The sequence below is a fragment of the Amblyomma americanum genome, chromosome 5 (genome assembly GCF_052857255.1).
Source record: "Amblyomma americanum isolate KBUSLIRL-KWMA chromosome 5, ASM5285725v1, whole genome shotgun sequence".
Lineage (NCBI taxonomy): Eukaryota > Metazoa > Arthropoda > Arachnida > Ixodida > Ixodidae > Amblyomma > Amblyomma americanum.
This window is the reverse complement of record NC_135501.1, coordinates 127,919,345-127,946,242: the sequence shown is the minus strand read 5'-3', so window position 1 is coordinate 127,946,242 and position 26,898 is coordinate 127,919,345. Positions and strand designations below refer to the sequence as shown.

The window sequence follows — 26,898 nt, the reverse complement described above, 5'->3', positions numbered from 1 at the left end:
TCTAGGCTTTGGTATTGGTGGCCACGTTGTAACTGAGGCAGCAGGCCGCGTGCCCACAAACGCTGAGCTTTCCTGATTTAGTAAGGTTGTTGCCGGAAGCAGACTGCAGAGCCACCTGGGGTCTTCTTTTCAAAGGTGATTGCTTCCTTCAGCGACCTTCGGCGGTACGAGCGACGTCGTCGCACTTTGCAGCGGCTTCGCTATGGGTGGAACGGCGTCTCACACCATTTGCTTCAGTGCCAACTAGAAATACCGGATGATTGGTTGGTTGGTTGGTTTATGGGGGTTTAACGTCCCAAAGCGACTCAGGCTATGAGAGACGCCGTAGTGAAGGGCTCCAGAAATTTCGACCACCTGGGGTTCTTTAACGTGCACTGACATCGCACAGTACACGGGCCTCTAGAATTTCGCCTCCATCGAAATTCGACCACCGCGGCCGGGATCGAACCCGCGTCTTTCGGGCCGCCAGCCGAGCGCCGTAACCATTCAGCCACCGCGGCGGCTAGAAATACCGGATGAGGCGGGGTCCTTGCTAAAATACCGATGAAAATTTTGACTCATGAAATGGGCATGAAATTAATCTCCGCAAAATTGAGATCGTGTTGCCGGGATGCTAACAGGCAGGTAGGTGTATGCTTCATAAAATGGTCATGTTTCAAAGGTGTATGAAAAATTCTTGGTCGTGGGAGAATAATGCTATAGAAGCGGTCTCTGCGTTTATACTTTTTCGGCTCATTAGGATCCTTTTACTCGTTCCAATTTCTTGTTCTTCCCTTTCTCCTACTTTGACTGCCATTAATTAAAACTTCCCGTTTAATGCTGACAGTTTTATCCTGTAAAGGAATTCGCATACATTTCCTTTGTGTTCTTTTGTTTTACGGTTCGCATTGACAATCTGGTCATTTCCTTTTATTCCCACATGACTAGGAAGCCAGCAGAAAGTTACATATGTGTTCTTTCGCACTTACAATGGTGAAGTTCAGAGTGAAACTGACTGACTATGCCATATTCGTTATCATCGATGCTCCTTAAGGCATTCAAAAGACTTGTAGATTAGGTGAATACTACATATCTTCTCACGGAACTTAATTGTAGGAACCGCACATTGCTGTCACTGACTTCGGGGTCTTCTACCGATCAGTGTAGTGTTCTGAATGCGCGCCATATCATTGAGCAAGGTTGTTTCCTTGGCTAGTTTTTCGCTTATAATGGCGAAAAAACTTTTGTAACGCAGCAAAAACTGGAATGTGAGTCACAGGACACAGCGCTAAGTTACGACTCAATTTTACAGACTGCAAGAAGGCATATATATACGTATTCGAGCACACACACAAAAAAAACAAAGAAAGGAGAATTCGACGCGAACCACTTCCATCCAGGAATGCCGTTTCCTTATCCGAAACATTAATAGCTGGTGCACTGATGCATCTGGCGCCCCTCTTGCGAATCATACGTGCTTCTAGTATCTCACGCATGCATCGGCTTTTACTCCTAGCTTCCGCTCTGCGCTCACTGAACAATGGCTCGCAAGTTTTGATAGGACATTCATGGCACTCTTCTGACAGTAGACCGTTTTTTGGTTGTGCGACATTACACTTCTGTTCCCCTTGTATTTCACTGAAGCACCTGCCAGTATGCCCTATGTGTATCCGACCGCAAGTCAGTTGAATACAAATAGTGCTCACAAATTTATTCCAATGTTTACTTTTACATCCCTTGAGCGGCTAGGAAACGAATTCGTCATCCTACACAGCTTCGACAACTTGTCTGGGGAGAGAAAATCAACATCACATTTGCTATACTGGCAACCCTGTTGAGCCTGGGTCGGTCTTCCTTTTTCGGTAGGCAGCTCAGAGCGGCTGTTACAGCCATTCTTCCAATAAACTTTCCGCCACAGTAATACCCTTCGGATAACCAGACGAAGCAAGGAGAATTGGCTACCTCACTGAGTTCAAAGACCACACAGAGAGGTCATGATTTTTTCGTTGCGTTGGTGAAGCATATTTTCACTATTGCTCTTTTGATCGACTTCCTATGGTAGGATGACTAATAAGACAGGAGCGATTTGTTAGCTCTGGGGTGGTAATACGTACATACATGCTCACGTGGGTTTCCCAGAATATTGAAGTTAAATCTACAAACAGTTTACCCATGAGCTACCGGTTGCCAACTGGTTGCAGCTTCTAGATTTAATGCTGAAATTCTCGATAACTCGCGTAAGATGAAGTCACTGCGGTGGCTCTGCAGTTATGGTGCTCAGCTGCTGAACCGAAAGAAGCGGGTTCGAAACCGGCTGCTGTGGTCGCCTTTCGCTGGAGTCAAAAAGCTAGAGGCCCGTGTACTGTTAGACATGAGTGCACATTACAGAGCCCTGCAGGTGGTCGAAATTATCTGAGCCCTCCACTGTGGCGTAACATAAGCGTAATGTCAGAGCACTGCCACAAATTTTAGAGTATAGTGAGTGCAGAGTTGAAGCTAGGTGTAAAGACCGACACATGCGTGAGATGCTAGAAGCACGTATGATTCGCAAGAAGAGAGCGAAGTGCTTCAGTACACAATCAGTTAATATTTCGTATAAAGCCGCCGTGGTGGCTGAGTGGTTATGGCGCTCGGCTGCTGGCCCGAAAGACGCGGGTTCGATCCCGGCCGCGGCGGTCGAATTTCGATGGATGCGAAATTCTAGAGGCCCGTGTGCTGTGCGATGTCAGTGCACGTAAAAGGAACCCCAGGTGGTCGAAATTTCCGAAGCCCTTCCCTACGGCGTCCCTCATAGCCTGAGTCGCTTTGGGACGTTAAACCCCCATACACTAAACTAATATTTCGTATAAGGAAATGGCGTTTCTGTATGGAAGTGGCTCGCGCATGCGTTGAATGCCTCCTCTCTCTTTTTTTTATGCTCCCCTAGGTATACAAGGTGTCCCAGCTAACTTTAGCCAGGGTTCTAAATTATGCCGCAACAACCTAAGACGATGCGACTAAATGCATGTTGCTGACTGTTGTATGGACCAACTCACACTATTTTTTGTATTGTGCTTAATTGCAAAATTAGTTAAGATTAATCAACCAACTTCGCAAGATACGAAGATAGGCGAAAAAGTTCAATGACAAAGTTGTAGAACGGTCCGCGAAACCTTCAACTGAAGTTTCCAACGGTCCATCTGTACGTATCGTTTTTTTTTTCGCTCACAGCAGATGCTCGCGAAATACAAAAAAAAAATACCACGTGACACGCCCGCTCGCGCGCCACGATTACAGTGCTCTCAAACGTTCCGCGTAGGAACGAACAGATGATTTAGCCCGGTGTGACTCTACTTAAAAAGGTGACAGGGCTGCGACGCATGCGCTGGCTGCGCGATTTACGCGAGCACAAGGGAAAAGGACTATGTCTGCTTGTCGCTATCAAACGCCACAAGGGAAGCACACCGCTTGCCTATATCGCACAGCCAGCTGCTGCGTCGCTGCCCTGTCACCGTTTAAGCGGCAGCAGACCGGCCTCAAATGATCTGTTCGTTCCTACACGGAATATTTGAGAGCACTGCAATTGCAGCGCGCAAGCGCACATGTCACCTGGTATTTTTTGTATTTCGTGGGTATCTGCAGAGAGCGAAAAAAAAAAAGCCGATACGTAAGAGATCGACAGTTAGAAACTGTTCAGTTGGACGTTTCGCGGACCGTTCTACAACTTTCTGATTGGATGTTTTCGCCTATCTTCGTTGCTTGCGAAATTGATTAATTAATCACAACAAATTATGCAATTAATCACAATACACATTACATACAATCGCCAGCAATACGCATCTGATCGCGTTGTCTTAGACTGCCGCGGCATATTTTTAAACCCTGTCTAAAGTCAGCTGCGACGCCCTGTATATTCCTTTGTAAGTCAATAAAATTAAATTGTAAGCTAGCGCTGCGTCCTGTTCTTCTTATGCCGCCGTATATGTTTTGCTCTTAAAAAGTTTTTTTTTTTATCAATATCAGTTGACTACTCCTAGAAAATGACCGTTTCCCGTATTTCACCATAGTTAAGTCACATTGTATTGTTACAGACTCCCAAAGGGCGATTGGCTCGGAGAAACAGCAAGCGTCATTTTCTAATAGCTACAGGCTATGCTCTTGAACGAATCGTCGAGCACCTACAGGCAGTGGTAACGTGTATCGGTGGCGATATCTGGCCAAATTATGAAAATGGGTTTCGCTTCAGTAAAGGTTCCCATGAGTGCTCAGGGGACGAGAATACGCTAGTGCAGCACAGGGTATCCAAAACAACAGGAGGAGACAGTGGTTTATGCGCGCCGACGCTGCGATGGCACAGGCAAGTACGACCACGAGAGCTGCACAGGCGTTCCTTGCCTCAGGGACCTAGGAGGAGATTTTATATACCGGGAAAGACGGAAATGTTTACCGAAACTGGAGAAAATAGAATGGTCGACATCTCGGATTTTCTCAAAGCATGAAATCCTCTGAGCCTGATCGTTGCAGCTCGAAGGAAATTAATGAAACGACGAGTCACTGTGTTGACGCGCAATGCGGGATTCTGCAGAATAGGTTTCCCGTTCGCTTTTTAGTTTTTCGCGACTCCATGAGCGCTATGCTAACGGGTTTCTGTTAGACTAGAAAGAAGCGTCTGCTACTTGGGCCTCCGCTATTCGTTTCTTGCCTTCGCTGCCAGGTGCCGCATAGATTGGTTGCTTCGCGAATAGTCCAGGTTACAGCGTATCAGTGCGTGAATGTGTGTGCTTTCAACACATATTCACGATCGGCTCTTCGCATTCTTTTGGATGAGTTTGGGAATGTTGTGTCTTTTATGCATTAATTTTTTCTTCAGAATGAAAGCCAATAAATTATGTTCGTTTTTCACTGGTATATTTGCGCGATTCATGTGGAGAGGGATGAAGATGAGCAGGCAAGGACAACAGAACAGGAGACCGAACAGTGTGCCAGGTTGGCAAACGATTACGGCAGTTGAGGTTGGGTTTTGTGTAGGGACGCACCTGGAAAGCTTGCTGGGCAAACCAAATTGTTAAATGGTTGACTATTAATAACTGATATGGCTAGAGGCCACGTTTTATACTGAGCCTGCACGTTTTATTCCTAGGGACGCATTTATCTCGTAAGGGCCGTATTCCGTTATGGACCCAGGACACAAATCGTAGCCGTGTTACGCTCCTTTACACCACATCAATTATTGCAATCAGCGTGAAGAGTGGCGCGTGACAGATAATAAAATGAAACTCAGCGCTGACAGCGCGACACAGCTCTGCCATTTATACAACAAAACCAGCATCACCGCTTCCGCGTCCATTTCGGCTAACAGGAAGCACGCGCAATGTTTTTAATGCCAGTCAAAGAGCGAGCGAAATGAGTGCGCTATTCGTGACGCTTGGTTAATGGCCTTTCCGATGTTACGAGGCGTGATGCATCACAAAGTCAACATCGTGGCACCGTACAGCCACTTCTTATGGAAGCGGAAACCTGTGGCCGGAGGTTGGTGGCGCCGATTTGGTGTAGATCGATGGCGCCTAAGCTTGACGCTACCCGCATATACTTCGCCTCTGTCTCGAGGCGCGGTCAGTGCGGCGACCTTTCCGAACGAAGCCATCAATAGAAATACTGCCTCACACGTGTACACACAAGCACGACGCTGTTCTACGCTCGTGACGAAGCCAGCTGATGCAATTCGGCACGCTGTTTCTCAAGCGGCTCGTTAGTTCAGCAGCAGCGCTGCAATCGGAAGTGATGGCCCGCTCCTTCTTCGTGCCACGAGGAAGTTTCCGCGATGACGCAGCTGCTTCCTAAATATATATGGCTGAAAATGTACGACCCCTTAGACCAGACTGGGCGGGACGTATATACATCTTCTTGGACTGTAAACGCTGCACAGCGGTGTATTTTCTTTACGCCGGTCAAAAGCCGGGAGCCGCGCCCTTCAGTAAACGCTGCTCAGGCTTCGGACCTTAACACACGTGGTATATGGCTGGGCAAACTCAATACCCCACCTGCTGGGGAATGGACGAAAGCGCTAGTGTTTGTGGCGGATTTCTTAATAGCGAGGTGCCGGGTCTATACTTGGAGTCGCGAAGCCGGCACCGTCGGTCGTAATCAGAAGCGACGGGCCGTAATGAGTGCGCGTTGGCGTTGTGGCGTCGTAAGCTAGGGGGAGGGGGTGTAAATGAATTGCCCATGTGTCTTCCGGCTCCACGTGCCATGTGCAGCGGTCGTGTCACGGAAGTGGTGACGCTACGCTTCACGCTGTTCGAGAAGATGGCCGATAAAAATATCCTAGGGTCCGGCCCCGATCTGTGGCGTCGGAGGCGTGCTTCTAGATGAAAAAAAAAAAAACGCTTTCCATTACTTACACAAAGTGCTGTGTTGCGATGAAGAATCACGATAGGAATGCGGCAAATTCTAAAGGCTGTTCAAGGCGCTCGGTAGTGATCACATGGCTCCATATGATCACAGACGGCGGGTTTCGCATTGCGCGGGCGGCCGAAGCTGGGTCAGCATACAAGAACGGAACATGAGCATAAGGGGCGCAAGTGGTTTATGGATTCGGAAATCTTCTCTGCCTTGAACAGCATAAATGGACAAAGTCTGGACTAGCTGGTGTTCGGGCGTGTTGTGAATCACGCTGCTGGGGACTGATGGATGGACGGGCGGAGAGACAGAGAGATGGACAGACAGACGGCCATATACAGGCAGAACAATGATACATTTACCGAATACTTTATTGAGACCATACTCGTAGAAAAACAATCGGAAAGGTTACTCTTTTATATCATCTGGTGCAATCGCAATATTAAGCCATTGTTTTCTATGTGTGAGCTTGTCACATGACTTCATAATACTAACACGGATTTTGCTCCTGCTTTCCTCGTACACATTGTGTATTCTATTCCTTCTGCATAAAACTTAGTTGCAAGTCAGTGTGCTCCATCCCGTTCTATTCCTGTTTGTGCTCGTTTCCGTTTAGCAGCCTTGTTTTTGATATCATACCGGGAATGACCGACGGCTTTCGCAACGAGTACACAAGCGTCCCGTTAGGTAGTTGCTGAACTGGGCACCTCATGCATTTTACAAACATGCGCAGGGCATGTCCAGCGAAGGCGAGATAACCGCTGGTGCTTGAGGGCAATAGAGTGGATTCCAGAAGAAGGCAAGCATAGAAAGGGGTGGCAGAAATTTAATTGGGAGGATGAGATAAAGAAGTTGGCGGGGTTACGGTGGCCACAGCTGGCAATCGAGAGGGCTAGTTAAAGAGACTTGGCTGGGGCCTTTGCCTGCAGTGGGTATAGTCAGGCTGCTGCTTGCTGCTGCCTGCTGCTGCTGGCTGCTGCTTGCTGCCGCTGCTCGCTGCTTGCTGCTGCTACTGGTCGCTGTTTGATGCTACTTGCTGCTGCTTGATGCTGCTGCTGGTGCATGCTGCTACATCTGCTGCTAGCTGCTGCTGCTTTCTGCTGCTAGCTGCTGGTGCTTTCTGCTGCTGGTGCTTTCTACTGCTGCTGCTTGCGGCTGCTGCTTGCTGCTGGTGCTGCTTGCTCCTGCTTCCTGCTGCTGCTTGCTGCTACCACTCGCTGCTTGTTGCTTGATGCTGCTGCTTGCTGCTGGTACGGTGCTTCCTGCTGCTACTGCTGCTTGCTGCAGCTGCTTCCTGCAGCTGCTGACTTCCGATTGCTGCCTGTGCTGGCTGCCGGTGTGGTGCTTCCTGCTGCTGCTTGATACTGCCGCTCGCTGCTTGCTGTCGCTGCTGCTTGCGGTCGCTGCGGCTTGCTGCTGCTGATTATTAGGCGAAGTTTCTTCGCGGGTATTTCTGGGTGTTTATTGGTCTTTTGTGCACATGTATGTAGAATTTATGGTATGAGGAGGTCGCATGATGTACAAACCACGCGTTAAAAACGCGCCTTCATCGACACTTTGCTTACCTGGCGGTGCTAGAATAAGCGGCCCACTGCATGGTCAAGAGGATAATGCAATCAAAGAGGATAATGCAGCATGACACAAAAAGCAGAGAGAAAAAAGGGAACGGCTTGTTTGATTCTTTTTTCATTTCGCACTCTTGTCATAAAGGCAAAATTTGGGTTCGCTGCATACTAATTTAAAGAAAATCATGTAGGCTCTTTTCACGCACAAACCGAAGGCTCCCACTCTTCTTGTTGTCGGGCAGCAACTAGACGAAATCCTCCTCTCTGGTCGCCGTTAGTCCCACTTCCTGTAAAGTTCATGTCTTTGAAGCCCTTGTCCCTGCAAAAGTCCACAGCAATGGCGAGCATCCACATCTGCAGCCAGTGGGGAACACATCGGCCAAGTTGTGGGTCCTGCGTCTTCTTAAGAGCCCGATCAGCACGTGACCGTAGATATTAGTGCCGCCCCCAGCCCTCCTCCTTCAAAGGGATGGCTCCTCCGATCGACTTAGGTTATGAGGGAGGGGGAAAGTGTACGAGGGAATGAGGGCACGTGTGCTTTTTCTTAAAGAGGATGCTAAGATGGGGAGAGCAGAGCGGGTGTCAAAACGGAGTCTGGTGGGGGAGGCATTAGTGTTTGCAATTCGGTGTGTAAGACTGTCTACTTTTCTCTGCTCAGCGTTATCAGCATCGCCTTATGTGAAATGTATCGATGTGCATCTTTGTTTTCTTATTGAGTGCACGGATTTCCCTCGTTAAACATAGGCTCTTTACCACTCTTTTCATTTGTTTTATGGCACCTAAGGAGTCTACATACGGGTTTGTGTTATAGACTTTATTTTATTTATGGCCTCTATAGCATCGCGGATTGCATAAAGTGCCATCACAAGCGGATCCTGGCCGTCTGATACGTATCCATGATGTAAGGCTATCTCTCTTTTTGTCGGGCTAGTGGCTACTGTTCTACAGCGCGATTCTATAATCGGCCGCTTCCGTATATGCAATACATGTTCCTGGGGCATACATCAGCCAGAGGACCGCTTCTCGGCTTCTCTTTACGATGAAGTTAAGTCGTCTTGTTTGTCGTAATGGTCGTGAATTCCCATGGAGGGGGCTCAGCTATTGTAGGTGTTTGTACTGTCATCGCATTGTATAAGGGTGCTTTGGGCATAACGTACTTTCGCTTCAGATTTCTTGTCGCCTCTCGCTTATAATTTAGTTTTGCCAGTGTATTCAGCTGTGAAATTTCCTCCAGCATCAGGATGGGGTAAGTTTTGGTAAGGCCGTCGTGGCCCATCATTGCGTTCCTATTTGTTGTTTCCAACTTCGCCCTTTGTCTCCTTGTCAGTCGTTGGAACTTAGCCTGGTAAAGTATTCTAGGCTGAAGCACCTATTGTACATGACGTCTTACCATCTCCATTCGGGCTCCTCCTCCCATAGACGAAATGTGTTCGATCAAGGCCAAGGAAACCGCTGCTGCTTTATTCATCCTATGAAGCCCCGGTGTTCCTTTCCCAGCTTTATGCATAGGCCAAGGACAATCAACTCATCTACCTTTTGTAATGACTGATTTTCAACTTTTAGCGTCACTATTTTAGTTTCCAATTGCTTTCTTCCATTCTTGCTTGCAAAAAGAATGTAGCTGGACTTTTGTGGTGGCAGTTCCAGGCTTGTATCATGGACATACTCATCTAGTGTATTTAAGGCATCTTGCAGATAAAAATTCTGTCTCCAGTTGTTTATAAGTAGACCAAATCGTGGCATCGTCTGTGTAAATAATGAACTGCACCTCTGGTATTTCATCTAATTTCCACGCCAATGGTACGAGTGCAATATTCAATATCAAAGGTGCTAAAAGTGAACCTTTGGGGCACGCCTCTATTTGAGGTATAATGACCGATTTGTTTTCTGTTTTCCCGTAGCGTCCTGTCCTTAAGCAGATTACGTACTGATTTTATGAGCAATGGGGGAATGCCCATACGTTCCATGTCGTCAAGGATTTTGGGGTGTAACACGTTGTCGTATGGCGTCACCACGTCGGTAGTCACCACAGTGCGTACAAGGTGGCTAGGAGGCGACACGTGTTTGACCTCTTCAGCCGTTATAGCAAACCCAGCTTCTGTGCCAAGGCTCGTGCGGAAACCAATTTGTCGAGCATGGTATCTTCGTTCATTTTCCAACCACCATGAAAAATGCATGGCAATAATCTTTTCAGAGATCTTGAAATTTGTGGGCGTTAGCGATATAGGCCGCAATGGTTATGGGCTTATTGTGGGAGGTCTCCCTGCCTATGGCATTGGCACCACCACTGAGTGTTTCCAGTCAGGTAAAATTTCTCCTCCTTGCTATAGCTCATTTATTACGTGAAACAGGCTGTCAATTGTGTCTCCTATGTTATCGAAGACCTTCTTGCTTGATGTTTAGTTTACGCAATCATTATGCGCGTTTAGAACAAAAACGAGCGCTCAATGTCCGCTACTCGTTCCTTTATCAAACTGGAAGCTTCTTTTCGGAGGTAAAGCGCTCTAATGCAGGCCTGGACAGAAGCTGGTCTAGTAAGGAAAAGCCGTTTATTTGGAAGAAAGAAACGCTGATTCGACAAAGAAAGTATGAAGAACAAAAAGCACTCCGTTTGCTCGTAGGGTTGTCTTATTCACAACAGAAACGCTGGGGCTCTGTATGAGAATGATGTTTAAGAGGAATCGCATTCATATTTCTGGAAATTGTTTTTTCTCCTCTTATTGACAGAATATGCAAGACGATTGCTTTGTGTTGAGATTGCGCGCATGCTATTTGAACGTCTTTTCCAGTTTCCGTGTTGCAGGGGCAGCGCAACAGTTATGAGAGGGTATCTAGTGGACAACTCCTGGTTAAATATCGCAGTGTATTGAATATCTGACACGTAAAGATGCGGACAAAATCAACACACGCTCGCGCATTTGAACTTTTCTCATGAGTTCTGCAGCAAAAAATATGAAGGTTTCTTGCGGTTATTCGCGAACGCAGCAGCATCGCCAAGCATAGATAAGAGGTACAGTCGAAGACAAAAGTCTCTGGAGCACGTGTTCTGCAAACAGAGCCAATAGCCCTACTATTAGGCGGCCGCCGGAGGCTACCCTTGTAGAAATGAAAGTCAAAATTTGGTTCTTACGTTTTGAAAGCGCTAGCTGCTAGCCCACGTAGCGTAAGAAAGACATACCAACTAGCCCCCAGTCGTAGGTCTACTGATCAAAATTTTGTTCTTTCACCTCCACAAGTGCGGTCTTCAGCAGGCAGGTTCATAACAGAGCTGTGGGCTCCGTATGCGGAGTACGCGATCCAAATACTATTTTCCTCGTTTGCGCGCCTTCCAATTTTCGATGGGTAAGGCGTGAGTGGAGTTAGGTAGCTGAAACATGCTGTGTACCGATGTGGCCACGAGTGTACAAGACGTTGTCGTTACTTGTTTGAAAGGGCGTGGGTCACGGGCAGATTGCAATAAGATAACTGACGGCTTTAAAGCAATGTAAGGCGCGCGCAAAATGAAGAAAATCTAGGGCGAAGTACGACATTTACACTCAATGATGTATACAGTGCGTTAACGCAGTTGTATTCAATCAACTAGTCCTGTCTCTCACTCTTTTAACTTTGGTTTGGTTTAGTTTATGGGATTTAACGCCCCAAAAAGCGACTCATGCTATGAGGGACGCCGTTGTGGAGGGTTCCGGATAATCTCAACTACCGGGTTTTTTTAACGTGCACTGACATCACACAGTACACGGGCCTCTAGCTAATTTCGCCTCCATCTAAACGCGACCACAGCGGCCGAGATCGAACCCGCGTCTTTCGGGTGAGTGGCCGAGCACCATAACCACTGAGTCACCGCAGCGGCCCTCTCTGTGAGCGTAAACAGCTCGCGGGTACAGGACGGCGGCTGTCTGTTTTTTCTGAGCCACGTCCGTGGTATTAAGACAGCAGCATTTGGCTTGGGCAGCAGTTATGCACCATGTCTTTTCTGACTTGTTTTGCTACTATTACCACGTTAGGCGTTCTTAATAGCAGCATACCTTGAAGGTAAGGCGCTGGAGCATGCGAGCGTTACCTTATTGGGATGTTGGTCGATGACGCGGAAACATTCGTCATATAGCTGCAGGATTCATACAGACAGATGTTTGGTGCCACCAGGGGTGCCTTCGCTTTAGCGGTGTGTGCGAGCTTCGCCTTGGAATCTACTGAAGCCTCGCGCTTTCTTCCAATCGGTCCCCCAGCTGAAACCTTCTCCCCTTTGCTGACGAAAAATCAAGAAGTGGCCAGGACGAGGCGAAAGTTGAGAAGGGTTGAGTGCTGTGGCATCCAGGAAAGTTGAATTTCGTGTAGTTGATCTTTCAGAGGCGCCGGGGAAACCACGGCTGCACGTTTGAACAAGTAGAGCAGCTGTTAGCGGGAGCGAGCGGCCGCAATCCTGTGCGCTACTGCGTAGCGCGCGCTTTGCAAGCCTTCGAGAAGTCAGCATTGCAACAGGTGCATGTTCTTCGTCTCTTCGAAACAAAAAACAACTTAATTTGAAAGATAGCGCTTGTACTCTCTTATGCTGTACGTCCAGCCTACGTTCTATCCACGCTATGAACAACAACAGCAACTTACTTCCCCACCTTTCCGATCCTCTATGCTTCGCAGAGAGCGTGCCGAGAACTTGGGAATAGTTCCACATCCGGCATCTGCATCTTCAAGGGATTCTTTGTCCTCTGAACAGAATCATTTCCCACACTTCCAGTTAATCAAAGCTGCAGAGGCAGGCAGAAAGAACGGCTCGTGCGTGTCAGCTGGCTCCAATTCTAGTTAAGCTTTTTCTCTGGCATTTGCCGCAAGCTTTTTCGCTAAATATGGCTCCTGTGTTGCCTAAGAAACCTCAAATAAATTGCTGCTGCCATGTCTGCAAATCACGAGGTCATATCTAATGCTTAATTTGTGACAAAACTCATTTAATAAACTTCGCATTTATTGATTCTTTGTTAATGTACAAGAAAAAATAGTGAATTTAATACATTGCATAAATGCGCCCTCAAATAGTCAATTATTTTTTACTTATAATGAAAAGAAAAATCTCGCGTTATGAAACTTTTTTTTCTTTAATTGAATTTGCATCGGAATTTAAACTCTCTGTGATGTCATGCCTCCCCTATGTGTCGCATGCTTACTTTTTCTGATCAGGTTCTAAAATCAGTTCATTCATCAGATCAATCCTAGATTTTGCTAAATTCACTGAGTTCACATTTGCGTAAGAACACATGCCAGCGTGATTAGAAGAGAATTAACCTAAATTCGTCACCAACAATTGCATGTTAACCAGCTCTGCAACTAAACGACAGGAAACGGTAACGCTTTTATGAGGATGTATTTACAAAGGGGGCTAAGCCTGCAGTCCGAAGCAAACAGTGCTAACCCATTAGCAGGTAAACATAGATCCTTCGGAGACACATTGCGTTTGGTAAAACGAAGGGCACAAGGCACAAACACTCACAGAATCTAAATGTATACCCATTTCACGCTGTCTTTTTAAATTTTCGTTTTTTTCCACGAACGATGGGAAGCGGAAGACCTGATGTGTAGCTTTTTTACGTCATTTACTACTAAGAAGTCAGTGCTGAACGCGAAAAATATGTGCAAAAACCTTTTTAAGTCCAGCCATTTCGACAGTGATGTTCAGATTCGCGAATAGGTGACGAACACCAAATTGCTTAGAATGTCTTTATTTCCGAAGACCATTAGGGAATTGATTAGATTGCCGAGTGGTGTTATTTGTCACATCAAATGATGATTTCTTCTCAGTGTTCTAAAAGTGTTTGTATAAATGTTTTTTCCCCTTTTGTTTATTGTGCCGTATGCTAATTTTACCATCAGAACTTATGCGTTCCTTAATGTACACCCCTCTACTCATTTCATGCTGCAGTGCCTTTGGGGCTGTGGGTTTCTTGATAAAGAAATAACTATACACATAACTGCTAACGACACTTTGTTTCATTACTTACGATCTTCTTATATGAAACGCTCTAAAGGAATACCAGTGCTGCTTTCATTTTTCTTTTTTTTTACTCTATGAACTCGAGTTTAAGAAAACTCATATTACCATGCCACTCTGTAAGCGCATTGTCCTTTTTTGGTGAGCTTAATAGGTCTGTGACCTAACCCGCCACAGGTGGCTAATCACACGAGCTTTGCGCCTAAGTAGCTTCATTTATATTTCAGTACATTATGTGTATTTGTCAAGGGTCATACGTCGTCTCTGCAATGATCCCGGGTGTGATTAGCATTATAAAGAGCAAATATTCAGGCTTAAAAAATAGCGCTCTATTGTTACTCTCAAGTTGTGAAAACAGAAACAAAGGCCGGAAACGATCCAAAATCGCTAAATTTCGAAGGTTCCCAGCACGCGCCTGGAAGTATAAAGAAGTAAGACAATTCAAACGCCTTTATTGTGTGGATGGCTCGAGACTGCGGGGTATTAGGAGTGGGGGATTGGAGGATTAACAGTGGCCGGCTATTGCCATCTCGCATACGCAGCGCGACATGGCATCCAGTGTCTCTCTATGACACCCGCGCGGCTTGATTGATTGATTACAAACGTCTTTATTTCTTCAATGTTCTCCGAACATGTGGGTGGACCGCCTAGTCCGGTAGTCCACTGGCTGCTGCTGCTGCGCTGGCCCTCCCCACCAGCCAGTGCTGACGGTCAGGATCATCGCTGAGCAGAATAGCCTCCCACTGCTCCTCCGAGGGGTTGGGAATGGGGTCAACTAAGGGATTATATTGGCATGCCCACACCATATGGTAGAGGTTAGCTACCGCTCCACAATATGGACACTGTGGAGAGTATAGTGTAGGGTACCACTGGTGTAATTTAGCTGGTGTTGGGTAGGTGTTGGTTTGTAGTCTCCTAAGGGTGTTCTCTTCTAACTTGTTGAGGAATTTGTGTGGTGTTGGGTACTCCTTTCTGGCTGTTCTGTATGGCGCAAGATTGTCAGCATACACTGCTAAGCCTATTAGGTCGCGGCACCCTTCATGGTCATCAGGGGGAGACGTCCGGTATAGAAGAGCTCGGGCATGCCTGTGGGCGGCTTCGTTTCCTCCTGGTAGTTCCAGGTGACCGGGGAACCAGATTACTGAGACCTGGTTGGGTGGATGCTTAGTCAGCAATGACAACCCTGACTTGTGAATTAATCCGTTATTGAAGTTTCGACAGGCGTTCTGGGAATCAGTGAGCACAACGGCGTTGGGGTTAGATGCTACAGCTAATGCAATAGCTGCCTCCTCTGCGTGAGTGGGGTTAGATGTTTTCACCGAGGCGCTGTTCACCATCGACCCTGAAGGCGTTGAGACCACAATAGTCATGACTCCATTATTTGGTCCTGCTGCGTCCACGTAAAGGGTGTTAATTTGCTTGTCCCATTTCTTCTGCAGGGATTCACCTCTTGCTTTCCTCCTCTCGGTGTTATATGCGGGATGCATATTCCGCGGAATGGGGTGCACGTTTATGCGTCTTCTCACATCGCGTGGGACCTCTTCCCTTTGGTCAATTGTATAGGGCAGATTAACATGGATTTTATCGAGCAGTTCTCTGCCGGGTTTTGTGAGTGCGAGCCGATTCAGTTGTGAGAACCATTGTGCTTCCCACATCTCTTTGAGGGTATTATGTACTCCTAGAGCCATGAGCTTTGCTGTTGGCGTGGAGTTTGGTAGCCCCAGTGCCGTCTTGTAGGCTTTCCTGATGAGTACCTCCAACTTTTCAATTTCCGACCTGGAGAGGTTAAGGAATGCCGTCCCGTACATTATCCGAGAGATCACGAAAGCTTGCACTAAGCGGATGGTGTTCCTTTCCTTCATGCCATGGTGTTTATTTCGGATACGATGTATCATGCGGAGGATTTGCTCGGTGGATGTTGTAAGCTTCTTCATAGTGGTGGTGTTCTGTCGCCCCTGCGGGATATACTGCCCTAGTATCTTGATCTCCGTGGGTTTCTGTACTGGGTGGTTCTCTATATACACCGAGATGTTCTGCGCTAGGGGTGTCCTCGGGTTCTTCAGGATTAGCAACTCGGACTTTTCCGGCGCACACTGGAGACCTCTCTCCCTGGCGTACCTGTCCACCGTGTCGGCTGCTGCTTGAAGACGCTCCTCGATCTCGGCGTCACTCCCCGAGTTGCACCAGACAGTGATATCATCCGCATATAATGTGTGTTTGACGCCGGGGATTTCGGAAAGAAGGCCTGGTAGATCTTTCATAGCCAAATTGAACAAGAGGGGTGACAGTACCGCCCCTTGCGGAGTTCCCCTCGGGCCTAGAGTGATGGGATCTGATTTTATTCCACCGAAGTTTATAGTGGCTTGCCTGGCTGATAAGAAGTTTTTGATATAGTTGTAGGTTCTTGCGCCGCAGTTGGTATCGGCGAGGCTTTGCAGGATGTTTTTATGTAGAACGTTATCGAACGCTCCTTTCAAATCAAGTGCCAGGATGGCCCTTGTCTGTGACTTGGGAGGTGTCTCAAGGAGGTCTTTGTACAGGTACAAGAGGGCGTCCTGTGTCGATAGGTGAGGGCGAAAGCCGAATTGAGTATTAGGTAGGAGGTTGTTTTCTTCTAGGTATCTACTCAGTCTCGTGTTGATGACCCTCTCTATGAGCTTCCCCAAACACGAGGTCAGCGATATCGGTCGTAGATTATCCAGTTTAAGGGGTTTGTTCGCCTTCGGAATGAACCGAACCTCGGCTGTCTTCCAGGATATTGGTAACGTTCCTGTAGCCCAATGCTGCTCGTTGAAGCATTCCACCAGCGCGGTGATGGTGTCATCGCTGAGGTTAAATAAGAGCTTCGCTGTTATTTGATCTGGACCTGGAGCTGCATTTTTTCTCATTGCCGCGAGTTCTGCTTTGATTTCTTCTTTCGTGAGTGGGAGGTCCAGCTTGGGATTTGGCAGTCCAGGATACTCCGGCTGTTCCACGACTTGGTCCGTGCACAGATACCTGGTCTTGAGCTTTTCGATCAACTCTGTGTCCGTACCCGGGGTGGTGTGTACGATCTTCGTGAGCCTGTCTTTAGCGGCCGACTTGCTGCTGCTGGGGTCGATTAGGACACGTAGGAGCTTCCAAGTCTTTGACACACCTAGCTTCCCCTGAATACCATCGCAGAGCGAATGCCAGTTCTGTCTGGTTAAGGATATGGCATAGGATTCTGCCTTTTTGTTTATCTCCTCTATTTTTTTCTTGAGTTTGCGGTTAAGCCGTTGTCTGCGCCATCTCTTTGTCAATGAGTGCCTCGCTTCCCATAAATGTAGAAGGTGCGGATCGACCGCTGGGCAATCTTCTGTCGTGCAGACCTCTTTTGTAAAGGCTTTCAAAGAGTGCACCTCATCTTTAACCCATTCCTCTAGGTCGGTAATAGTATTTGCAGTAGATGCCTGGGCCTTTCTCCACCTGTCCCAGTTCGTAACTCTTGCGATACCTATTTTGCGCTTGCACGCGTTTGTGCTTATCTCCAGAGAGAGTATGAAGTGATCGCTTCCCAGGTGCTGTTCGGTATTCTTCCAAATGGCGTTTTGTATGTTCTTGGTGAACGTCAGGTCAGGACATGTATCTCTACTGACACTGTTTCCCAGCCTCGTAGGGTAAGTGGGATCGGTGAGGATCGATAACCCCTCTTGCGCCACTACTTCTTCTAGTTTTCTGCCTTTCGGTGTCGCCGCCGGGTAGCCCCATGAAGGGTGTGGTGCGTTGAAGTCGCCTCCAATCACGCAGGGGGCATGGCCCGCTAAGGTCAGAAATTTCTTTATGAGGGAACCCAGTTTTGCGTTCCTGTCTTTTGGAGGGCTGTATACATTCAATACGTGCGTGCTTGCCGCTCCTCTCTGGAGAGGAAGAATAGTTATATAGCAGTGCGCAACATCCGGCTCGAAAGTGTCGTGCAATATGGCAGTGTATAATTTGTGCACTAACGTGGCAGTTAACTGGTCGTGCTGATAAGTCACATAGTCTTGGAGCTTCATAGGCATTAGGTGGGGTTCTTGAATTAGGATAGCTGCCGGTGGGTCAGATTCCTGAGATAGAAGGAGATTAAGAGCAGCCTGCTTTCTCCTGTATCCCCGGCAGTTCCACTGCCAGATCTTTACTCTAGGTTTGGCTGGCATGTTGAATCCGTATCGGATGGTTCGTCCACGTGCATTGTACGAGCGAATTTCGACTTATGCCTTTTATACGCAGGTTCCTTCCGAAGTCCAGAAATTGCCGTCTCCGTGTATCGTCGGTTGTTTGCAATCTGATTTCGAATGTCTTGGAATTGAGCGTTCACATAAATTGGAAAAGCTTGAAACTCCTCCTTGAAGGACCTCAGTTCTTGGATGATTTGTTGGTAGACCTCGCCTAAGGCAGGCTGGGAGCTAGGTACTGCCTGCTGTTTTTGGTTTTCAGGAGTCGGCTGAGCTACCGGCGTTATTGCGTTAGTAGTTGCTCGCTTAAGCTCTTGGTTTTGGATTGTTAAAGCGGTCACTTGTTTTTTTCAGACTTTCTATCTCGTTTTTGAGTGCTGCTAACTCCGTGTTATTCTGAGGGGAGGAGGAGGGAAGGGGAGGCCATTCTGCAAAGCTCACCTTCGAATCTGAAAGCTGGCCCGAGGACGTCTTCTTCAGCGCCCCGATGGGCTTGTTGAGGTTCTCCTGCCCTTGTTCTTTACCCGCCTCCACTTGACTGGCGTTCTGGTTGGAGCCTGTTGCCCGGCGTCTTGAGCTCGAACGGCCGCGAGAGGCGGAACGAGAGTGGGAGACTGATGACGACACTCCTCGCCGTCGCGATGTAGGCTGCCTCTTCTGCCTCGTCCTGCTCCTGCCTTCTTGATCTTCAAGTTTTGTTGTTGATGACGCGTTTGATGACGCGGTACTAGTGTTCTTGTTCAGCGGTCTCTGGAATTTCTCCTTGCAGTCTTTTGCGTAAGTCTTGTGTGGACCCTTGCACAGCGCGCAAACGGGTGTACACTCGTGCGTCTCATCTGGACTCGGCGTTCCACAGGTTTGGCAAGCAGCCCCCTTGGGTTTCGGGCAGACGTCTGCTCGGTGACCTGGCGTTCCACAGTTGATACAAGCAGCCCTCGTTTTACGGTAGATGTAGCAGCGGCGCTCTGACCACCCGTAGTTGACCGTGAAGGGAACCTTCTGCCCGGCGAAGACGATGACTGCCGACGTAGTCTTGCCCAGTCGGCGCGCTCCCAGGATTGTATGGCTGGGTGAGGAGACGTCTTGGAAGATAGAGTCATTACTCACTTCAGGCTTGATATTATGTATTACACCCCTGCAAACGTCCTCTGGCAAGGCAACGTAGGCGGTGATCGTTATACTCTTGCCGTCGAGGTACAGACAATTAAGCTTGGCGAGACGGAACGCGTCTTCCTCACAGTGAGTACACACCATTATAATGTTCTGCTGGCTAACAACGCGCAGCGTTGGCTTTTCTTGTAGAGGGGTGTTGAGGGCTGCTTGGATCCCTAATTCGAGATCGTAGGAGCGTGGAGCCACAGATTGCAGATCCACCGTGGTTTTAGGTCGGATGATGACTTTGTATGGAAAATTCTTGAGACTCGGTAGACGCGGAGGTCTCGGTGCAGGAGGCTCTCGGCGTTCTTTCTTCTCCTGCTCTTCCTTGGGAGGTGTGGATTTAGCTTGCGCCGCTCTGTCGTTGTTGCGCCGGGACCATATGTTCCAGCCATGGCTGTTGTCGTCCTTCGGGAGATCCTGCGGGGGCATCAGCTGCTGCTGGGATGTTGGTACATGACTGAAGTCCATCTCCGTCGGGTCGTAGCCTCTTAGAGAATTCATCGTGGTCGTGGCAGTCCTGGATGAAGCGGGAGCACTCACTGGCGAGCGTCGTTAGACCCGCGTTGCGCGAACGCTATGCCGCGCATCCGCGGGCGCACCGGCGTCTCCGCGGCGATAAGGCACCCCAACCCCTTGGCCGTTAGGGTTAGCGCTCCTCACGGGGTGACGAGAAGTAGACAGGCTGTAGCGCCGAAAATGTGGCACTCACAGGCTCACTGGTGGTACCAGGCCGTGTCAGGCGTTGAAGGCAACTCGTGGATGATAAATATATGGTGATCCAATATTCTAATCCGCCACAATCGAAGATTGTCAACGGAGCCCATGAATCGCACGTCCGCTCGTGACGAACGCTTGCAGCGCCCCCACCCGCGCGGCTGAATCCAGTCTTCATAGCCCAGTATCCGGGTTTCACGGGGCTGCCGACGGCTATTCTCCGGTGCAGCGGTGGCGAAGTGGTTGAGCATCCGCCTCGCATGCGGGAGGTGCGGGGCTCAATCCCCAGTGCCGCCGGCTACCCATCGGTAATACAATGGGTACAAGCTTTCCCTTGGCCTGGTTCTCGGCTTCTTTAGGGTGAAATGCTTGGGAAATGGATCTTTGACCACAGTTGCTCTGATGGATCAGCGATAAGTTCCGCCGCCAACAACGTTAAATCCGCCTCGTGCGGTATAAGCCCATTTGTGGCCCTTTTTTATGACTGCTGCTGCAGGTGATGAAGGCTCGAGCCACGTTGGCCGTGACACCACCTTTAGGAGGCACCGAGGTTGTCCGACACTGGGGCTTCGCCCGCGAGGGGCGCAGCGGGGTTTACGGAGCTTCTCCCAAGCGAACACCCCTAATGAAAGCCGGGCGCCAGGCCGGGGGCCGCTTGTACCCATTTTTACCGGTGGGTGTCCGGCGGTAGGTTTCGAACCAACCACCTCCCGCAGCCAAGACGGGCGCCCAACCAACTAGGCCACCGCAGCCATGGCCTCGTGGTAGAGCACCCGCCTCGGCTACGGGAGGTGGTGGGTTCTACTCCCGCCGCCGGCCGGTTACCCACCGGTTTCCTCAAAATGGGTACAAGCCATTCCCCGGCCTGGTGCTCGGCTTCTCAGGGTGCATGGCTTGGAAAAGGAGCCCGCGCCTTCAAATCCCAATACTGTGTGAGGCCGAGTTCAAGGCACTCCTGCGTAAGTGTATAATGACGTCTAACCAATTCAATATGAACTAGTAGCATATAACAAAACAGTGATAAAAGAGAAAAAAAAGTACCCCCCCCCCCCCCCCCCCGCGCGGAACAGTCCCGGCCAGGTGGATTCAGATGTAGGCCTGATAGGGAAACGAAGCAAGGCAACGAAAGAGGCTAGGCATTGCATTTTGCTCTGCTGCTGCATGGCGCGGAGTAGTGACAAAGAAGAAACGAGACAACGACGTGACCCGGCGTATTAAACGAAAGCGACAACCGCGTGTGATGAATATCTTGAAAACACAAACAAACAAAAACTAAAAAACGAAATAACGAAAGAACTGACTTGCGAAATAACTAACCAGCTAACCAAATAAATAAATAAATAAATAAATAAATAAATAAAAAGGGATGTGCCTAGCACGTTAATGCAACCTTTAAAGCTCGAATTGGCTGTGAATTGGCGTTTGCTCACGTTCTCTGCAAGGGAGCCTGTACCCCGTGCCTCCTTCGAGTTAACGCCACCGATCCTCGCGAGGGCCATTTTCGGATCTGTGCACCTGCGGAATCTGGTAGGCCCTAACTCGGCTCCTCCGAGGCCCTACGTCACGCTTCAATTCGGCTTGACCCCTGGGCGGAACAATTAGGCGCCAGGAGAGGCGCGCTCCACCCGCTATAGCAGCTGCCGGAAATGAGGCCGTTTCCGAAAAGGCTGCCTGAGGAGCGTCCCGTTTCCCTGGACACACCGGAAGCATGGGCGTTGAAGGGGAGCATTGCGTCCGTTTAATGAACTCCCTGTCCTGATTTGTGATACACGTCAAAGTGAGGAGAAATCAGGTGCCTGGTCGAAATTAGTCGCGGGCCTTCTACTACATAGAGGGCGTTCAAGACAAGACTTTGAGAATTGTGTCCTAACGAGCAATAAGTAGCACGCAAAAGCGGTTTTTTTTTCGCGTAAAGGTCATGTAGCCTAGCGGGCAAAAGCTAAGAGGACGATGGTCGTCGACAATATCGTAATTAACTAAAGATTTTAAATATTTAGTCATTGCAGCTAGCATACTCGTTTACATAGGAAACTTAAAGACGTTCGTAGATACATGCTGTTCCATTTTTGTAGGATTCTAAAAGCCCACCCGTGTTTCGAAAATAATCACCTATCATTTGTTAATCCAATCTCGGTAATTGCACGCGAAAGACGGTGTCTATGGACGTGAATCTCCTGCTAGGTGTGACGCAGCTAACAGGAGAGCCTAGGAGCAGGGTGCTTTGTTTGACACCAAGCTGAAACAATTAGACGATATGCTTGCAATGTTGAAAGCCCTTAAAACGTGAACAGGAGAAGGTGGGAAGGACCAGGTAGATTTAATCAAGTCTTTTTACGAAGTTGAGAAAATACCGGAGAGAATTGAAGCAAGCCTAACCGGGATTGACAAAAGAAAAGACGCGCCCCGGTGGCTCAGTAGTTAGGGCGCTCGACTACTGATCCGGAGCTCCCGGGTTCGAACCCGACCGCGGCGGCTGCGTTTTTGTGGAGGAAAAACGCGAAGGCGCCCGTGTGCTGTGCGATGTCAGTGCACGTTAAAGATCCGCAGGTGGTAGAAATTATTCCGGAGCCCTCCACTACGGCAACTCTCTTTTCCTTTCTTCTTTCACTCCCTCCTTTATCCCTTCCCTTACGGCGCGGTTCAGGTGTCCAACGATATATGAGACAGATACTGCGCCATTTCCTTTCCTCAAAAAACCAATTATTATTATTATTATTATTATTATTATTATTATTATTATTATTATTATTATTATTGACAAAGGACAAGCAAAGGTTGAGCGCAAGACGGTCGCCGTTTGCGTAGTTGAGCGGGAGGTACGGCTTTTTTTCCAGACGGCTGAGAAACTCTGGGGTGAAAACGACAAAATGCGCTTAAGCCAGGCCGAACTTGAAGACAGGCTGCGCCAAGATAAGCTTCTTTTCTATGGCGTATCCGACGCCGGCTTTAAGTCTTCGGATGAGTGAGAAGAAAAACTAGCCAGTGCACCTGCAGCGTAGCTGTAATTTTCATCTTCGGATAGTTTGAACGAAAGAGTGGATACGATTGGTGAACTCACGTAAACTAAATGCGGGTAAATTATTGCCAACTTCTTATCTTTTCAAATAAAACTGAAGATGCGGCTCAATCGGTCTAAGCTCAAGGACCAAACGATCACGGTTAGAGAAGACTACGGTCGTGCTGCTTGTCGTTACCTGTTGAATTTGTAAGTATATTAGTTCAGATGCTCTAAGAAATTTATATTTGGAGCCTGCTATCGTCTACCATCCTGTTCCTCCACTTTTGCTGACAGTCTTAATCCGCATGACTACAGTGCGTTACACAAATACTCCCTTCATTTACTAAGCGACTTTTATCCCAGTACAGTACAGTCTAAATACCTTTTATTGTAACCCTTCTTCAAGTGAATGTGAAAGATTTTTTTTTAATTTGAGCAGTGATTATAACTTGTTCCAACTTGTAATGCAGCCAACTCGAAATTTCTGTAGTGCCGTTTGTGAGCGCTGTTTCGTCGTCTCGTTGAACTCGAATTAAGTCTACTGCTTCTAGCATTCTGGACTAAGAACTCACCCTGTACTCCTGATCTTTTTTATTCAATATTCCACCTGCCAGAATTCAGCCATCACTTACTGCTTCATTCCTCGTTGATGTCCACTGTCCAAATTAAGCACGCTAAATATAATAGTTATTAAAAGAACGCTGATCTTAATGTTATTAGCCATGACCTCTGTTTATCTGGACGATCACTTACCCAGTTTTCCTGACCGATCCCTGAATGCTAATTGCAATTTGTTTAAATATAAAGTTCCAGCATGGAATCGCAGCGCTAGCAGACAAGGACACCGGGAGGACACAAACACACACTTGAGCTGAACGGGTTTCCCGACTCTGGTCAGGCAAGTATCAAAGTCAGCTCCCATGTTGGAACGGGCACTCAGCTTTGTGCGTTTTTGCTGTGAAAAACAGCTCCAGCGATACCTTGCTGATCTTGCTGATAGAACGAGAGAGCTTATGTTCGATCACCACCAAATCGCCCAGCAACATATCCTGCAGAAGTTCCAGCGCTCGCCGAATCATATATTTCACTGATAATTATGATGTCTTACCGACAATCACACTGGTCTAGTCAATCATTAAAAATGGATTTGTAACAGGAAGAAACGCTTGCTCCGCTCAGTAAAAACCAACCGATTCTCAGAAACATTGTATTTCTCATCAGACTGCCGCTAATAAATACAAAATCGCGCTCAGGTATGCTAAGAATTTATTTTGAATACTACTTTATCAAGCCTTTTATTGAGTAGCACTACACAATTTTGGAAGTTAATAAACATAAGAGAGAAATCAGCCATCAGCCTTAAGCACTCCAGGACGAGCTAAAACCAATTAAAGAGTGCGCCAACGTCCTTAGCGTTGTATTTTTTTCTGATTTTTTTATTGATGTGTGCTCTGAGGCTCTTATTAATCTTAGTCCAGAATTTTTGTTGATGGACCCTATTGTCTTTGACGCTAATGGCGTTGAGGAAACAATCGAAAAACCTAGAGTGTATTTATGCGGTGTTGACGACATAAATGCAAAGTTTCTGACGAATACGAAAGTGTATTGTTCGATAATATTATGTATAATTTTCCACCAATCCCTTCAGACTCCCAGCATACAGGATGACTGGAAGGTTGAGAGTGCGATTCACTGGCGCACGTCTGATGGTGAACAATTCTATTTTAATTATTAGCCCATTTCACTTACCAGCATTCCCTGTACAACCATAGAGCATGTAATTTATTCTCGTCTTGCTCCATTCTTGGAGTCCAATGCTTTCTTTGCCTATAATACAAAACCGTGTTCTTGTGAAAATTCATCTTCTAGCGTAAATGCGAAGGAACCCAACAGTCACCTAAAATAAGGAGCACAGGCGAATGTTTCCACATTTTTTATTATCATTATATTTTGTAGTGTTGATCAATGGGAAATTAACAGTGTAATTATCGCCCTGCGATTAAGCCATCTCGTTGCCGCTCTTTCTTTCAATTTATTCTCTTTTGTTCCCCTCCCCACGTGTAGGGTAGCCAACTGGTCATCCCCTGGTCAACTTCCCCGTCATTCCGTCCTTCTGTTTTTCTCTCCTTATCGCTGAAAGATGATTCATTAGAAAGCGGAAAAAAGAACAACCACATGCCACCGATGGGATCCGAACCCACGACCTCCGAATATCGCGTCCGGTTCTATACCAACTGAGACACGGCGGGAGTTGTCCCATCTATTGCTTTCTGGAGTGTTTATGTTGCGGGTAAACTAAACTTGACAGTGTTCACCAGCGCCACCCTCGTCCATAGCGGCAGGCGTACTACGCCCTGCATTCCGCGAGTGCCACGTAGGAACGTGATCAAACGGTGAGGGCGGAAGCTGTGCGCGAACCCTCTTATGAGAACCTACGCCGGATATTTCGGCTTAGGAGTTTTGTTAATTACGACAGACTGCTGTCTGTGAGGCTACTGTGTTCGTATGCTTGTCCACAATTAGTGTTTGCAAACAACTACAAACGTTGCTAAAAAAAAAAGACGGCCAGCGCCCAGATTAAGTCAATTGGTTTCGAATCAGCGGTAGCCCCCACCTTGAGAAACGAGAAGCAAGAACTAGAAAAGGAATGATTATGAACAATCGCGCTTCAACTGACGCATGCGTGTGTTCAGCGAGCCGTCGCAGTAAGGATATTGAAAACGGCAGTTTGACACAAAGACAGTGCGCAATCTACCCGGAGTCTTAACTTTCTTTACCTATCCATTTATCGAGAGTGAATGGACTCCATAGGCCATGGACTATAACGCAGTTGTCAACCGCGCCCGTGTTTCATATAGAGCGTACACCGTAAACCAACGCGGGCCACAGTACGGACTTCCCGGCGAGTTCTTCCAAGACGCTTCACTCGGACCGCGACCGTCGACGTGTACTCGCCGTAGCGTGACTCGTTGCTAAGAGCGTAGGACGGGCAGGAGGCAGCAGCCCAGCGAGACTCGCACACCCGTCCAACGCGTCGGCGACGCTGCAGCCGTGTGGCGTGTACGCGAGGTCGCCCGCTCTAACGATGGAAACGACGCCGAGTGCCTCCCGTACACGACACAGCGGGCCTTTCTTCCTTTTTTTAGCCGAACGGTCGTGACCTGTTACGCGGCGGCAGCCGGCACGACCGATGGCACAATCGGCCCACTCGCGAGAGACAGGCCAAAGGGAAAGCAAAAATCGAGAGCGGCCGCTCGAGGAAAGTCTACGACGGCCGGCCTCGCCGAGGGGGCCTGACGCGAGGGGATGAACGCGCTGCTGGGCTATTAAGGTCAGCCCCCCAGTAATAGCCACCCTCTGTTTGTGCGTGTGCTGCGTGCGTGCGTGTGTCGCTGCTGGCGAGGGCAGAACGGCACTGCGCGATTTGTAAAAGCGAAGGGCGACTTACGGCACTCGTCATTTCCTTCCGCCGAGGGTAGCCCCCCGTACTCGAGGAAGTACCCCTCAGAGCGGTCGGGGCTACTCGCGTTGTCCGCATGCGCCGCACGGTGACTAACTGATGTCGCTCAGGCGCGATATAAAACGGAGTGGTCACGGCGGTGCCACGCTCACTGCAGCCGTTTTAAGATTCCAACCATTGATCGTTTCGCCGGTTATCTTTCCAACGATGCACACTCATCGACGCATACTGGGAGGATCTTAATGATTATTGCCCTCTGTACGCTCCGCGTATTTTCTGCATTCTCACTAGGTACACAGAAGACGTAGCATGCATCATTGTTGAGCTTCTGGAGGAGGGTGGGGGCTGGTTAGGTGGGAGATGAACCTTTTTATGTGGGTGTCCGGAGGTGCATCCACTGTGAGCCACCGGAGCATGCACATTTCAGATGAGGCGACTTCCTAGGCTGGAGGGTGGCCGGGAGGCGTCTCGAACGGCTCCTATCCACTAGGGAC

At 48.3% G+C, this 26,898-nt stretch overlaps 2 protein-coding genes across 2 annotated transcripts in view; one reads left to right on the top strand and one right to left on the bottom strand.

Annotated features, from left to right (window-relative positions):
• The window catches only part of LOC144134174 (uncharacterized), a 39,274-nt gene extending 20,277 nt beyond the window's left edge, over window positions 1–18,997 (top strand). Inside the window, exon 2 of the mRNA XM_077667136.1 lies at window positions 18,879–18,997. Within this exon, the coding sequence (XP_077523262.1) occupies window positions 18,879–18,997 (119 nt within the window). The remainder of the gene's footprint in view (window positions 1–18,878) is intronic.
• Window positions 18,998–19,878: 881 nt separating this feature from the next.
• Window positions 19,879–26,898, bottom strand: part of LOC144134172 (uncharacterized) — a 36,011-nt gene continuing 28,991 nt past the window's right edge. Inside the window, exon 5 of the mRNA XM_077667134.1 lies at window positions 19,879–19,948. Within this exon, the coding sequence (XP_077523260.1) occupies window positions 19,879–19,948 (70 nt within the window). The remainder of the gene's footprint in view (window positions 19,949–26,898) is intronic.